The sequence below is a fragment of the Schistocerca piceifrons genome, chromosome X (assembly GCF_021461385.2).
Source record: "Schistocerca piceifrons isolate TAMUIC-IGC-003096 chromosome X, iqSchPice1.1, whole genome shotgun sequence".
In the NCBI taxonomy this organism is placed as follows: Eukaryota; Metazoa; Arthropoda; class Insecta; order Orthoptera; family Acrididae; genus Schistocerca; species Schistocerca piceifrons.
Genome location: NC_060149.1, coordinates 12,080,632 through 12,096,718, shown reverse-complemented (window position 1 = coordinate 12,096,718; position 16,087 = coordinate 12,080,632). Strand labels below are relative to the sequence as shown.

At 40.0% G+C, this 16,087-nt stretch overlaps 1 protein-coding gene across 1 annotated transcript in view; it reads right to left on the bottom strand.

Moving 5' to 3' along the window:
* LOC124722147 overlaps positions 1-16,087 on the bottom strand; it is a 64,683-nt gene that overhangs the window by 29,492 nt on the left and 19,104 nt on the right. Inside the window, exon 3 of the mRNA XM_047247351.1 lies at positions 13,177-13,286. Within this exon, the coding sequence (XP_047103307.1) occupies positions 13,177-13,286 (110 nt within the window). The remainder of the gene's footprint in view (positions 1-13,176; positions 13,287-16,087) is intronic.

The window sequence follows — 16,087 nt, the reverse complement described above, 5'->3', positions numbered from 1 at the left end:
ACTCTAGACATTGACCTAATGGATTTCCAGATGGGGATTAATTCCTTGAGAGGTGTACTGTCATACAGTGTGAGGAGTTGTCCATCATGGTTACACAACCCATTCAGGGGTGACAGTGAAGCTCTGGTACCTGCTTAATTCTATAAATACATTGTCTATCAAAGCCTGACTCTAAGGTGTGATACTAGTGGGAAAATCAACTGCAGTAAGATTATATGAATTCATCAGATGTTGGAGCTCTACTTTGCAGTTGGTTTCAGTTAAAAACTCTACATCAAAACCCTCAAATAATAATTTCACTATTTTTAGTAAATAAATCAGAGAACTATAATTCTATTTGAACAAAAAAAAAAAAAAAACCTAAAATTAGTTCCAGGTGCTCTGTAAATTAGCACGACTATTATTGGGGAGTTACCTACATTAATTTCTATTGCACATGCTCCAAATAGTTGTTCTAAACAGTATTTCCTTACATTTATAGCTCTAAACATAATATTATTTTCAACGAAAATAGCTACAACACCTCTTTCCTTGTTCTCCCTAGAACAGTAGCATGCAATATTGTAGTCAGACTCTAAATGTAATAAATTAATGCCAGTTGTGATACATTATTTAGGAAAATATAATATTTGAGCATTTTTTATACAATTTCTCTCATTTATATTAACTGATAGCTGATCTGCTTTGCTGATAATCCTCTAATGTTTTCATGAAAGATAAACAGGTTAGACTTGATTGTACAAGTGGCACTTGTCTTGGGTGCTTTTTGTTCATTGTGTCTGTAGTTTAGTTAAAAATTCTTTCACACGAGATGGGCGCACTACTTTCCATCTTCTTACTATTCCTTGTGCAGTCTGCTTTGCTGTTGTGTTTACTTCTGTCGGTGCTGGAACTTCTTCTTCTTCTTCTGCAGGTGATGTTATGCCTAAGAAGTTCTTGGTGTATTTTTAGGTGCTGCTTCATGGTGATCATCAAGTGGTAAAGCTATTTTTGAAGCTCGCAAAATCTGTGCTTCGTTCACCTCTGTTCTTATTGGCTTGAACCATTTCGTGACTTGCATCTGTTTTACTGTTGAATTGTTACTTTCTGACCTACTGGACTTAAACCACTTTGTAATTGGCAACTGATTGATGGCTTTACTGTTTGCTGCTCGCAAAACACTTTGTGGTTAGGCATATGATTGCCACTTGTCCTAATATCTTCACTGTCCCGTGAAATATAAATAAATATTTTATCAGCAAGTATCCCATTTCCTGCTGCATTTAAATGAAGTCCATGAGCTGTATAGAAACTCCATTCCAAAATGTCTATGTCTATAACACCGACATTCTGGAAATTAGTATATATTTTGGTGAAACTCTTTTTTGCAACACTCATTTCACGGTTCATGCATGACCAACCAGCCATTCAGTAAATCATGATGTTGTGGGTCATTCACAACGAGCACATTTGTATGAATTAAATTATTTAAGCATTTTATCAGTTCTGTGCTAGACTTGTAAATCTCACTTTGATAGAAGCCATTACAGCCTCCCAGCAATACAATGAAATTGTCCTAGGTCAAACTAGTTACATACTTCACTTAATTTTGTCAGAAACATTAAACATTGTTATTGACTGATGTCCAGCAACCACACGTTTACTTAATTACAGAATGTATGTATAGCCACTTCGGCTGCACAAATTTGTCAAATTGACCATGGTTTTGGCAGCACTAAAACGGTCTTCATCAGAATTAGTGGCTCTATCTTGAAAAAAGCTTTTGTTGCGTAATTGCAGCTGTTCATTAAGAATGAGACCACCCTTCATTCTGATTTAGACCACCATAGCGCTGTCAAAATGATGGTCAATCTGACAAGAATTTTATGCAGCCGAGGTAGCTATACATATAATTAAGTTAACCCATGGTTGCTGGATGTCAGCCAATATCAATGTTTAAAATTTCATGATTCCCACCTGCTGAGGTCTCTAAGGCTGTGACGATATACAAAGACTTGAAAATGAAAATTCTGAATTCTTCCGATAGGCTGAACATCGAAGAAGAGCTAGAGATTTTTAAACACCTATCTCATTCTTAACAAACGGTTGCAATTATGCAACAAACACTTTTATCAAGGTATAGAGCCGCTAATTCTAATGAACACTGCCTTAGTGTTGTTGAAACCATGGTCAATTTGACAACAATTTTATGCCACTGAGGTGGCTATACATACATTCTGTAATTAATTTTGTTAGGTTTGCTAGTTCACACAATGGAGCTCCAGGCTTCAAGAATTCAGATCCCTTGAAATTGTATTTTTCCTTTACCACTGCGGATATTCCCAGTCGTGAGTAGTCCAGACACACATGTTTTTTTGTATTTTATAATTTTCGCACTCAGGGGATTGCCTAGCAATGGTCTGTTTAGTTTTTGTGATTGATTTCCCAACTTTTCGACTTCAGCTGGTGTGATCATTGAATCTTTAGCAGTGAACACAGAAAAGTTTTTATGCACTCGAGTTTACTGTTTTTATGCACTTAAGTTTCAGTGTTTTTCCACACAGAAGTTTCGCTGTTATTTTGAGATTGTATTTCCTGGGCGCTGTTTTCTTCCTTGTTCCACTTGTCTGCTGAGGCCGAATTTTCTTGGTTCATCAGTGCCTCACCTTTCCTGCATTGAAGTTTCTTCATGTGCAGTTTCAGGGCACCGACTATAAATTGTAAACTGGAAATACGTTCATTTAGCTTTGAAATTTCCTCCTATATATCCTCTTGAATTTCTATAACATTGCCTTCAAGTTTACCTCCCTTGTCCAGACCTTTTATACACTCCTTTCACCTTTCAACTTTCTCTATTTTACTTAGTACTGGTTTTCCATTTGAGCTCTTGATATTCACATGGCTGCTTATCTTTACTCCAAAGGTGTCTTTAATTTTCCTGTAGGTAGCATGTTTCTTTCCCCTAGCAAAACTGCTTCTAAATCCTTACATTTGTCCTCTCACCATTCCTGCGTAGCCATTTTACACATCCAGTCAGTTTCATGTTTTAGACATTTGTATTCCCTTTCACCTGCTTCTTTTGCTGCATTTTTATATTTTTCCCTTTCATTACTTAAATTCAATATCTCCTGTTTTACACAAAGATTTATAGCTGGCCTTGTCTTTTTACTTATTTGATCCTCAGCTGCCTTCACTGTTTCATCTCTCAAAGCTACCCATTCATCTTCTGCTGTATTCCTTTCCCCTGTTCTAGTTTCCTAACGCTCCCTCTGAAAATCTCAAAAACCTCTGGTGATTTCTACTTTTCCATATCCTATCCCCTTAATTTCCTATCTTTTTGCAATTTCTTTAATCTACATTTCATAACCAATAAATTGTGGTCTGAATCTACATCTATCCCTTGAAATGTCTTACAATTTAAAATCTGGTTCCAAAATCTATGTCTTACTATTATACAAGATGCAAAAAAATGCCACATTTGGTGGTCGGCATGTGAGTCCTCATCCTAATTCAAGACAAAAGTGTATCTAGCAAAATCCAATTCCACCAATAGGTTTTATAGAAATGTGATTTAAAAATTGAGGCAAAGCTGTAACTAGATACAGCATGGCCAAGAACAGGTAGCATCAACTCTACACTGTGCCAAAGCTGACCCATTAGCTCTGTAAGATGAGGCAATGCTGTGAGGAATGATATGCAAACTCACCAATGTTCGAGTTGCACTTATGCCAAACACTTTTTCCAGTTACAGCATAAATCTGCACCCACCGTGTGTTATCTTGTGTATTTCTTTCTGTTACTATTAAATTTATTTAAACATTAACACACACGATGACCTTCTTACAGACATAAACGACCAATTTGTTTTGTATGTGACACAAATAAAGCCAATAGAAGTAACTGGATACAGTAACACTGTCTGTATCCAGTGTGGCACAAAAAATTATGTACACAAACTACACTAGAGTGCACATTATGTATGATTGATGCCCAGGATTATCTTCACACAGCCAGTATGTACATGTATGGGCAACTTTCAATTGAGAGAAGATGCTCAAAGTGACCATCTTGCATTTTCAAACACCTTGCCACATCCTGGATCATACTTTCTGGACCCTATGCAACACAACTGCATCCATCACTGCGAAAGTAGTATGTACACAAGCTGCTAGGTCATGTACATCCATGGATGGGACTACAAACTGGCTCCTGTAAATGTCGCCACACATAAAACTCTAGTGGATTAAGGTCCGGGGAACGTGGAGGCCAGAACACTGGACCTCTACAACCAATTCATTTCTGTGGAAATACTTCATCTAAATATGTATGCACATTCATTCAAAACTGCAGCAGTGTACCATCATTCTGAGACAATGGCTGTCACTGAGCAGCAAGTGGACATTTTCTAATGCATCATACCAAGCACTGCAAAGAGATGGGTGATAATGGGGCACATTGAACTTGTCTAGAAATAGGTAAGAGCCCAAAAGCTCTCCCCCCATGGTTCCAGCCTACAGGTATATGCCAAAGTATGGCTGAAAGCTGTACTCATGTGGGACATGTGGGTTGTGTTTCAACAAATAATGGCTGTTGTGGAGGTTGAAAATAACCTTCACAAGCGAAGCTAGATTCATCAGTCTATATCACCTTATTTATAAAATGTTTATTATCTCCTACTTCGTGCAAAAGCCATTCACAAAAATTGTACTCACTGAACATGATCTTCTGACCACTGATGTTCTGTTAACGTGTAATGATATGGATGTAATTCTTTATTGTGCAACACTTCAACAATCAGTCTTTCAGATATTTTGAACTGCCTTGCAAAATCATGGGTACTTCACTGAGGTGAATGGTGAATGGTTTCAAGATTTGCTTCCTCTGTTTGTGGAAGATGTCTAGTCCTTGGATGCCCTCTGCCCTTTACTAGTGGATCAAGACTACCAGTTAGCCATAGGTGTTTCTCCTGGTGACAAACAACATTCTTATTGGGATGGCACCTTTGAGGGTATTGTGCAGAATACGCATGAGCAACAGCAGTAGCTTGGTTATCAGATGCACCCAGCACCAAAAGCACATTGACATATTCATTGTTTGCATAGTCTATCAGGAAGTTGCCCTACATGACCTTGATGGGACCAGTTAATGTTGAGCTCTGTGTGGTTAGTAGACATGTGCATACAGTTTAATGGAGCCCACTGTCATGACAAATGACAAAATGATGTCCTGCTTATAAACGAAGAGAACTAGGGAATGAGCAGGTAAAAATTAAAAAAGAAACCTGACATTTATTTGAATGTGGGTTTTGATGGAAGGGGATTTTCCCATATGACCATTTCATGAGTGTACTGTGAGTATCAGGAATCTGGTAAAACATCAAATCTCTGATACTGTTACAGCCGGAAAAAGATCCTGCAAGAACTGGACCAAGAATAATTGAAGAGAATCATTTAACATGACAGAAGTGCAATCCTTCTGCAAATTGCTGCAGGTTCCAATGCTGGGCGATCAATAAGCATCAGCATGCAAACCATTCAATGAAATATCATCAATATGGAATTTTGGAGTCAAAGACCCTCTCGTGTACCCTTGATGACAACATGACACAAAGCTTTAAGCCTCTCCTAGGCCCATCAACATCAACATTGTGTTGGTGGCTGGAAACATGCTGACTGGTCAGACGAGTTTCATTTCAAATTCTATTGAGCGTATGGATGTGCATATACAAGTATGGAAACAACCTCATGAATCCATGGACCCTACATGTCAGCAGGGGACTGTTCAAGCTCGTGGAGGCTCTGTAATGGTGTGGGGCATGTGCAGCTGGAGTGATGTGGGACCTCTGATACATGAAGATATGACTCTGACAGATGACACATACGTAAGCATTCTGTCTGATCACCTGCATCCATTCACGTCCATTGTGCATTCCGATGGGCTTGGGAAATTACAGTAGGACAATGGAACACCCCACATGTCCAGAATTGCTCCAGAGTGGCTCCAGGAATTCTATTCTGAGTTTAAACACTTCCGCTGGCCATCAAACTCCCCAGGCATGAACATTATTTAGCATATCCGGGATGCCTTGCAACGTGCTGTTCAGAAGAGATCCCCACCCCCTCGTACTCTTACATATTTATGGACATCCCCGCAGGATGCCCAAATTGCAGAATCGCATGAGCATACAGAGGCAGTGAGGGACATCTTTTCTGATAATTAGCAGGTGGAGCAATTAGGTAGCATGGTAAACAGTCCCCAGTGACCTGTGTGACCTCCCAGGTGGCCTCACCTCTGACCAGGTCAGCACGTGTTGCTGCCATTGGTGATTCAGGTGCATTGGCATTGCTGCACTGTCGATCCTTGTCCTTGTGGGCTCAGCAGGTCTAGGCTGCTCACACCATCATAATTCCACATGCGGCATTTCTTGTGTCATCAGTGCCATTCTCCTTCTGCTTGTTGCGTGAGCCAGCAAGCCTGCCCCAATTGTCATTTGTTGCGTGTTCACCAAGACTGCTTGAACGTATATGGTCATCCATCAGATAGGCCATTTGGTATCTGTTTCTGACTGTAAGTGGGCCATGAGAGGCACTGGATGTCCCAGTGTTTTCACTGCACTCTGGGGCTGCCTCCGGCACCCTGCACAGGTCACACCTACATATTTTGCTGACATTGGTAGTGGACAGGTAACTGGTCAAATTTCAGGCAAACACAGGAATGATGGTTAACCTCATTAATTTAGATACATAGAAGCTCTTGGTGTACCTGGAGTTGCAATAGCCTCTTTATCAGGTTGTGCCTTATAGTAAACAGTGCATTCCTTTGTGAGGGCTCTTCTCCATTTCTGAGAATCTGGAATGGTAACTCACATTGTTAGTTGTCTTTGGATTAGACACTTTTTCTATTTTTGGGTTCCAGATCACTGAAAAAGTAAGTATAGTGTCTCAATCTGTGCCTTTTCAAGATCTTAACTCCTTACTGTAATCATACAGCCAGCTGTTTGAAAATACCTTGGGCCGGCAGAAAGTTTTGAGGTACAAATTTCTCTTAAGCTGTCAGTGGTACATAAATCCTGTCATTCCTTCTCACTTCCTTTTCCATGTATGACAAGATAAAGGCAGGGTTGGCAGGATCAAGGTGTCATTTCTCCTATTTTGTTGGGTCAGTGGGCCACCCCTTAGGTGGTGATTCATATTTGCAAGAGCACTTTGCATCTTTGCTGTGATTTTAAACTGATGATCAAAGCACAATGTGTCACTGATTTGTATCTCATTCTGTGACAGGCAGAATTATTGGCAAAGTTGTCACCAATATTTTCCCTGCATCAGCTTGTAAGATGCCTACCTGCAGTTGCATTGGACACATTTTCTTGGACTTTCCTGGTCCTGTACATACCCAACTGGCTTTTCCAGTTTATTTGCTTGCCTTTTGGAATCTCATCTGCACCTGGAGTTAATCAACACTACTTGGAACAACTGATTTAGGACATTCCCTGTTGTGTTAGTTACCTTGACCGATGATACCTGGGTAACATGCCCTACTTGGGAAGAACACCCACAAAACCTGCAATCAATTTTCCAACGCCTCCTGGAGAATGGAATTTGTTGCAAACTGGAAAAGTGCTGATTTTCTTCCTAAATGTGCTCTTTTTGAGTCATGTGCTTAGTAAAGATGGTGTCATTCCTATGGATGACCACATCAAAGTCATCATGAACCTGCCAGCAAACAAGCACCTGAAGGAGTTCCCATCTTTTTTGGGTAAGATTTTGTATTATTCTCAGGTCACTCCATGAGGTGTGCACATCTGCCAACCTCCTAACCAGCTTCACCAGAAAGGTGTTAAGTTTGTCTGGGCTGCAGATTGTCAATGGGATTTTCAGTCTCTCAAGCAGTTGTGGCGTAGAGCGCCATAAATATCAATATTTGTTTAGCATATAAGTGTGCTATCTTTGAGGAGAGGGCTTTGGGAAGATGTCGGCCGCTAACGGCAGTTAGCCTCCGGACTTGGTTCTGTGTAGAAGCGAAGTGCTAATAAATCTGTGTCTGAGAGAATTCTAGTTGTTTACATACAACTATATCCTATACCCTCACTGGTGACCCCATTTTTTTGTGTAATATGCGTCCGAGTTACTGCCCGAAGGTTATTTATGCGCCTACCGCGTTGGGTTTCTTTGCAATCACGAGGGCCTTTGTTCAGCTTCAGACAATGGCCTTTCAGCACTCACCGCCGCCCGGATTTCAGCAACATCTCTCCAGCACTCCTGCCATCGTAGTGGACATGCCGCAAGACTCTTCGGAATCCTTCAGTCCAAACATGCAGTGGAATTCATCGAGTGCCGCCAGTTTCTTCCAACCGCCAACGGTCGTGGACTCTGGCTTAGTTAGCCTAGACCTTTCCACGTGTTCTCCACAGAGTGTTGTTCGGAACATTCCTACTCCTGTGTCGAATGCACAATTCAATACAGTTCATGGCGTCGAGTGAAGTTTTGCTACTCTGGAAAATCCAGTAGTAAATTCAAACTCGAATCAGTTCCCGCCATGTGTGTATCCTTCCGCGCCGGCTAGTCAACAGGTGCTCAATGCTCGCCAAACAGCAAATATCACACCGAGTGTGCATCCTAGTGGACATGTGTGGGATCCTTGTGTTGCTTCTAATCAAGTCAACAATTCTGTGCTGGACAGTAATTACCCCGACATCTACAACCAGCCCCACCACTCATGGTTGAGTGAATACAGTGTGCATGACGGACATTCACCGGCGTACTTAAGCACTTGTGGCTTCTCTCCGAGCTACCACGTCAATGAGAATGCACATTTTGACTACGATCCTCACACTGTTCGAGCGTCCGTCGCTTCTCAGCCGCCCCCCCAGCGTCAAGTGAATTTCGTGATACCCGCGTTACGGGACGCCAATAATTCGGACTCACTATCTTCTGCATGCTCTACTTCCGTCCGAAGAAATAGGTGCACCTCCGCAGTGACTGCAGTGCCGAATCTGCCGAAACTACCGACTTTAAACCCGCTCACCCGGAGTTCTGGTTTAACCTGGTTGAGCAAACATTCAATATCTGTGCTTTGGACGATGACACACGCTTTGCCTGCCTCATGAACCATCTTCACGATCTCGTCGATTTAATTTACGATCTGGTCAAAGCACCCCCCCCCCCAGCAGGGAAGTATGCTGTGGCGAAATAGATGATACTGGAGCTCGTCTCGAAAACCAGGAGAGAAAATGTGCGACAGCTCATCTACGAAGAGCGTCTCGGCAACAGGTCTCCTTCCCAGCTGTGGCGGTGCATCCGTCTTCTCGTCGATGAGCGCCACTTTAAATTGAGCACAAGTGCTGTGTGTGGCAATTTACGTGCCTTTGTTAGGCCTTCTGGCAAGGTGATTCTCCGCCCGCCTGCTGACGAAGTGCTATACCTCCACTCCAGGATGGGACGTTGTCTTCAACCACCGGCATATTGCTTGCTGACTTCACCGTCGACCACTTCCGCCGCCTGATGTGGAAGAACTGTATGTTACCTTCCTAACTTCTCACCCCCCCCATTCTTAGGGATGTACTCCATACTGTGCGGGGGGAGGGGGGGGGGTGGCGGCTATGTGGCATATAGAGCGGCATAAATATTGATATTTGTTCAGTGTGTAAGTGTGCTATCTTTGAGGAGAGGGCTTTGGGAAAATGTTGGCCGCTAATGGCATTTAGCCTCCGGACTTGGTTCTGTGTAGAAGCAAAGTGCTAATAAATCTGTATCTGAGAGAATTCTAGTTGTTTACCTATTCCCTTATAGTGCTTGTCTCTGTATTTCTGCATGGCTTCCTTTACACCAGATAAACCTATTAACCCTGGCCTGTGACGTCTAACAGTGTGGTATTATCACGGAAAAAAGTGCTGATGGCTTGCACTAGATTTTCTTCTAAAATCATTTTTGTCAATGTTGCCGCTAATGCCCAAAAAACATGTGTATTAGTTAATGACAACAAATCAGAATTGTAGTTAATGAGTTGCAATATCATTGTGGAGGCCGCAGTATTAGTACCAGAAGCAACAATGGAGGCACAAGGTGCATCTTGACTAGTACATCTGAATATGGATTTGTCAGAGCTCCTATCATACAAAGCAGAGTGTGCGACACATTGTCCATTCGTGGCAAAGCTGATCTAGATCAGAAGGCAGTTTTTATATGGTTATTAAAAACAGTGAAAACCATAATGCAGACTCACTGTCCAAGATTTTGGTCATTAAGAGACTCAGTTTTCTACAATTTGTTCTGCTCATTATGAGAGGTGACTGCTGAGCAAAGTTTGTATTTACCATGACATTTTTTACCATTGCAGATGACGGTTCCAAAACACATGCACACAGGTTGACAGTACTGTCACAACTGTTCCCCCATCCCCCTTTTCCATGGTCTTCAATTTGGTGATTGAGAGATGGCACTATTTTCAACAGGACAATGCTCATCCACATGTGGAACATTTCTGTATGAGTTGTCTGTGTGATATTGAGATACTCCCATGGTCAGCAAGGCCCCCAAATCTGTCTCCGAAACAACACATGTAGGACCAGCTCGAATGTCAACTCTGCCCCAGTGCCAGTATCCAGAATATCGAGGACTAGTTACAACAGTTGTAGTCCAGGTTATCTTAGAAGAGGATACAAAGGTATTATGACAACATCCCCAATCAAATCAGTGCATGCCTAGAGGTCAGTAGGGGTGCAACATCATTCTGTTAAGGGGACTCATACAGCCAAGTTCTTTGTAAATTTGATTTGATATTGCAGTCACTTAAATAACATCACATACCCTCTCAACCTGTAGAGTTTCATTTTATTTCTTTCTTCCTTTCTGGATGTTTCACTTTTTTGATCAGGAAGTGTAAATAAAATAAATAATAAATAAATGAAATGTTCGTTTCCATGCATTAAAATGTCAAGATGCTCATTAAAGATATTTTTATGTGAAAATTTATGAAAATTAGATTTTTTTAAAAATGAATGGGCATAGCTGTTACGTGTTATGTTGTATGTTTATTGTGAAAGAGAACAGAGGGGACGGAAGAGTCATCTTGCGAAAGCAGCAAAAATCTGTACCAGGAACATTGCCCGATGGTGGCACAATTATGTGCTAGCTGCAAAAAATGAATTTGAGCTAGCTGCTAAAATTCAAGGTCATCATCATAACAGCTGTAATACAGAACCAAAGCATTGTAACTTTGGCTGTTTTAGGACTTACGTGAGACTGTTCATTAGAATTTTGCCTGGGTCAGCACATCAGTCATAGTGGTAAATGAGGAGCTCTACTAGTATGTTACAATGTGGTAATGTATGTGATAGAACATATTCTGAATCTCTGAAGTTGATATGGGTGTTTAAGTCTAATTTCTAAAATATTTTGGAAAGTAATAGTGAGAGAGTTGGACAGTGATTGGTAATCAAAAACGTGGTGGAGCCATGTACGATTTGTCCCAATTTTTGTTTTGTTCCTGTTGAATAGGAAGTGTAGGTTGGAAAACCTTAGACCATTAGTGGGATTTTAAGATTTTTTCTATGACTCAACACCATGCCAATCAGTGTACTATGCTTTAATTGGTCCAGTATCATTGTGTGTTCATTTTACATGTAGTTAGAGAGATAACAATAATAATAATAATTAATAACTGAATAGCAATAATCTAACAACAGAAGAAGAAACTAGCTCATGAAAAAATGTCCTTACCATCACTAAATATGAGAAAGTTATTTTTACCATTTGTGCAGATTCAGTATCAAACTCTTTTTTTGAATGTGGCAAAGCTTTTACGCAAAATTTGATCAAGTGATATCAGTAATTCATAGCAGTCAGATGCAGGTAAGAGTTTAAATTAAATCAAATACTATATGATAGCACAGACACAAAAATATTTGTCAGGCACCTAGCAGAACATTAAGCATTATTATGATCCAAAGTCGTATAAAGTGAAATTCAAATTAAAAATATAAATCTTGTCTGTAATAATAATTGAATTTACCTGTGGTGATACACTTTTGAATACATTGGTACCGAGCGAGGTGGCGCAGTGGTTAGACACTGGACTCGCATTCGGGAGGACGATGGTTCAATCCCGCGTCCGGCCATCCTGATTTAGGTTTTCCGTGATTTCCCTAAATCGCTCCAGGCAAATGCCGGGATGATTCCTTTCAAAGGGCATGGCCGACTTCCTTCCCCATCCTTCCCTAATCCGATGAGACCGATGACCTCGCTGTCTGGTCTCCTTCCCCGAAACAACCAACCAACCAATACATTGGTTACTTTGAGAATGTATTACCTTTGGTATATATAATCAATAAAATAATAAAGAATGACTGATATAATCCACTGGTAGTCAGCAGTTGTCACTCAATGGCTGTAAGTTTAATGACTGTGGAATACGAGGTTCTTAGGAAACTATGATTTTAACTGATCATGATTATGTGAATCCCCATGGGCATATCAGATACCAACTTCTAAAATATACAAGGAAAAATATCACAATGGTTGGAGCAATATATTTAATATTAGCTGTCACTATCATATTATGAAGCCTGCTTAGTGTCAAAAAACCCAATATCTGATAATATGACGTGGTAACATCACTCATGAACTCTGAGGAAGTGATTTCTTCTAATATACACTAGTTATGAAAGAATTTTCCAATTCTTGGGACTCTAGCAGGCATCATACATCCTGAAGATAACCTACTTTATTTTTTCAGATGACACATGAATGATTTGGAAGACTAATATAACATGCACTGTCACTTTAAAGGCAGCACTACATGAACCATTGAGCACAAATTTGCTGGATCTCATCAGAAACATATGCTTATGTGTTTTCCCTGCGTAGCAATGATATACCAGAAGTAAGGCACCACAAATTGAAGCCACCACAAATAAATGACTAAAACTGTGAGCTACATAACACATCCCCAAAACTTTCTTGTGCAGAATGTCTTACATAGTGAAAGGTTAATGAAAATGTTTTACGCAGCAGAGCATTAGCTTGTACTCTTTCTGTTATAAGCATAGAGTAGCAGAGAGAAGGTGTGGAAAGAAATAGTAAAATAAGTGCATCAAAGAGTCACACTATTTTGAACAGTGGTTATCACTTTTTTGGAAAAAATTATAATTACTAGTCTCATTAAATCAAAGTTGCAGCAATCTAAATATCAATAACATACCTTAAACCATCCATCTCTTTCAGAGCAGTTGGGAGGGTCACTAAAAAGTTATCATCCAGCAGGCAGATTGCAAGGTCAAGTTCCACCACTTCTTGTGGTACATTCTGAAGCTGTCAAAACAAAATAAATACTTAAATTAAAATTTGTAAGATCACTAACACAGCATCATTTTAATGTTTTTGTAATTATTGTCACCTGCAGTGTTACTACTTGAAACATTACACTGCAAAATCCTACATGCAATACAAACAATGAAATGATTAATGACATCCACTCAAAATATAGTGGAGGACTTAAGCAGTGAATAAGTGTGTGATCAAAGGTTCAACAAAGTAGTTCAGATTAAAAACTTGTACTCTTCTTTGAGCACACATATACCCACAGCAACACTGTCCAGGTTCTGCAGCTTGAATCGGATGACTGGTTGTCTTTGGTGGAAGAATGAAGAAGAGATGAAGAGAAGGAGACTGAAATGGAAAAAGGGGAGGGGGGTTTGGATTGGAGGAGAACAGGACAGATGTGTGGCATCAGAGATAGTTCACTACAGTGTAGATTTGTGTTACACACAAGTATAAGGACACAGGATTATAAAGGAGGTTCAGAAAGGCCATTAAGAGAATGGTGTAGATTGATTAGATATAAAAACAATACTCTGAGGACAAAAATGAAGGAATTGCTAATGCAGTACATCTTTTTCCTGGTAATGAACACTTGAAGGCAAACTTACATTGACTATGGCATCCATCCCTCCCTCAAATGATTTTAAGTTTAAAAAAACTGTTCCTTATATGTATTATGTATAGAGTGTTCAACAGTGCATATAATTTGTTTTTATATTTTAAATTTGCTCGAAGTGTAATGTTCTAGTTGCCCTATATCTCGAACAGCTGTTACACTGTTAGATGCACTGGCCAAATAAAGAAATAACGTAAATGTATTTATTTGTGTCATATTCTATGACTGTATTAGCATGTATCATTTATATTTTTTAAATTGTTTTTTTTATATTTTTGTATATTGGCACAGCTGATGTAAGTTTTCTCATTTCTATATTGCATAGCAGCTGTTGATTTGGCACAGTGAGTATGCAGAATTTTGTTGTCTATCTTCTGTTTTCACTTACTTGCTGCTTAAGGTAAATGGTATTTTTTCATGTCATAAGCATTTTTTTGTTGTTGCAAATACTTTATCTGTACAAAATCATTTTTATCCAGTATTTAGAATTTTATTGCCATCAGCCATCTATCTTTGTGGAAACACAAGATTTCTGGCTTTCAATAAATAAATAAAAAAGAAAAAAACTGTTAAATCATAAAATAACCTAAAGTGAAGGATCCAGAGAACAGAAGTGAGAAGTCAGTGTCTGATGGGGTAGAGAGGGAGTCACAAAAAATGAGACAGGACCAGAGGTGAACGCCAGTGTATGATTAGGTCTTATTGTTTATGAGACCAGGAAGGCTGTGGAAACAGAAAATATATTTGAAGGGCAATTACCATTTGCACAATTCAGAGAAGCTTAGGTATCAATCAAGATTCTAGCAACTGTAAGGCAGCCACTGACATTGACAATGCCTCCTTTTAGATATCCCCAGAGCCAAAAGTCACATAGATTCAGATCAGATGATCTTGCAGGCCATGCATTTGGAAAACCTCTGGAGATAGCATGTTCAAGGAATGTTGCATTAATCAGTTCTTTCAATGGTGGAGGGAAATGAGATGATGCCTCATCTTGCATAGAAACAGTGATTTCCATGCTGTTGAGCTCTTCCAAACAGCATGCTGTACAAGGAGATCTCAATAACTTTCAGACGTCATGCTACACCTGACAGGTCTTCTGAATATACTCTGTTCAAAGAAGAATGGACAGAGTATAAAGGTGTTTATGAATACACACCACAAAGACACACACAGTGAGTGAAATGGCTCTTTGTGCACAACATCGAATTAACAGAATCTCAAAGCTTGCTTGTCTGTTTATTTACTGCATCCTGTAGAGTAAAATGTGCCTCACCACTCCATAGAATATTGCTTGGCCACTTGTCATCAATTTTGATGTATGCCAGAAACTGAAGAACAAATTCAGAATGTTACTGCAGATCACAAGGTTTCAGTTGCTCACCATATGAGTCTTGTACAGGTACCAGTGTAAAATCGACCATAAAACTTTCTGTTCTGTTGAACATGGGATGGACAGTTCTCATAACACTGCATGAGCACTAGCACTACTTGGAGAACATGCTGCATGGTCAGTTAGGAAGAGGAGATTAGTGTTTAACATCCCGTCAACAACGAGGTCATTAGAGACGGAGCACAAGCTCGGGTGAGGCAAGGGTGGGGAAGGAAATCGGCCGTGCCCTTTCAAAGGAACAATCCCGGCATTTGCCTGAAGCGATTTAGGGAAATCACGGAAAACCGAAATCAGGATGGCCGGAGGCGGGATTGAATCGTCGTCCTCCCGAATGCATGGTCAGTTACAGCAACAGCAACCTCATCAATAACTTCCACCAGGATAGGATGCCTTCCTAGTCCTGGTGCCTTGCAAAGCTCACTCATGTTTTCAAATTTCATTATCATCTTCTTTAAACCATTTAATGATATCAAGCATCTCCTCAGAGCTCTGGGTCAGCAATACTGTCTAAAGGCAGCACTGTAATTGCTGCCATTTACATAAAACAGTTTCACTAACAATGCACAGTCTCTCATTTCAATAGCCACATTGCTCACTCACATTACGGCTTGTCAATTGACAGTGTGGATGTCATACCATCATACAACCAAAGTACAGTGTAAGATCTGCACTTGATGGTCAAAATTGGAACTAATAATTTTCCAGTGTAAATCGGTTCCATATTAATCCATTAGCATATTTAATTCTACTGCTCTATGATAATTACAGCTCACACTGAACTTC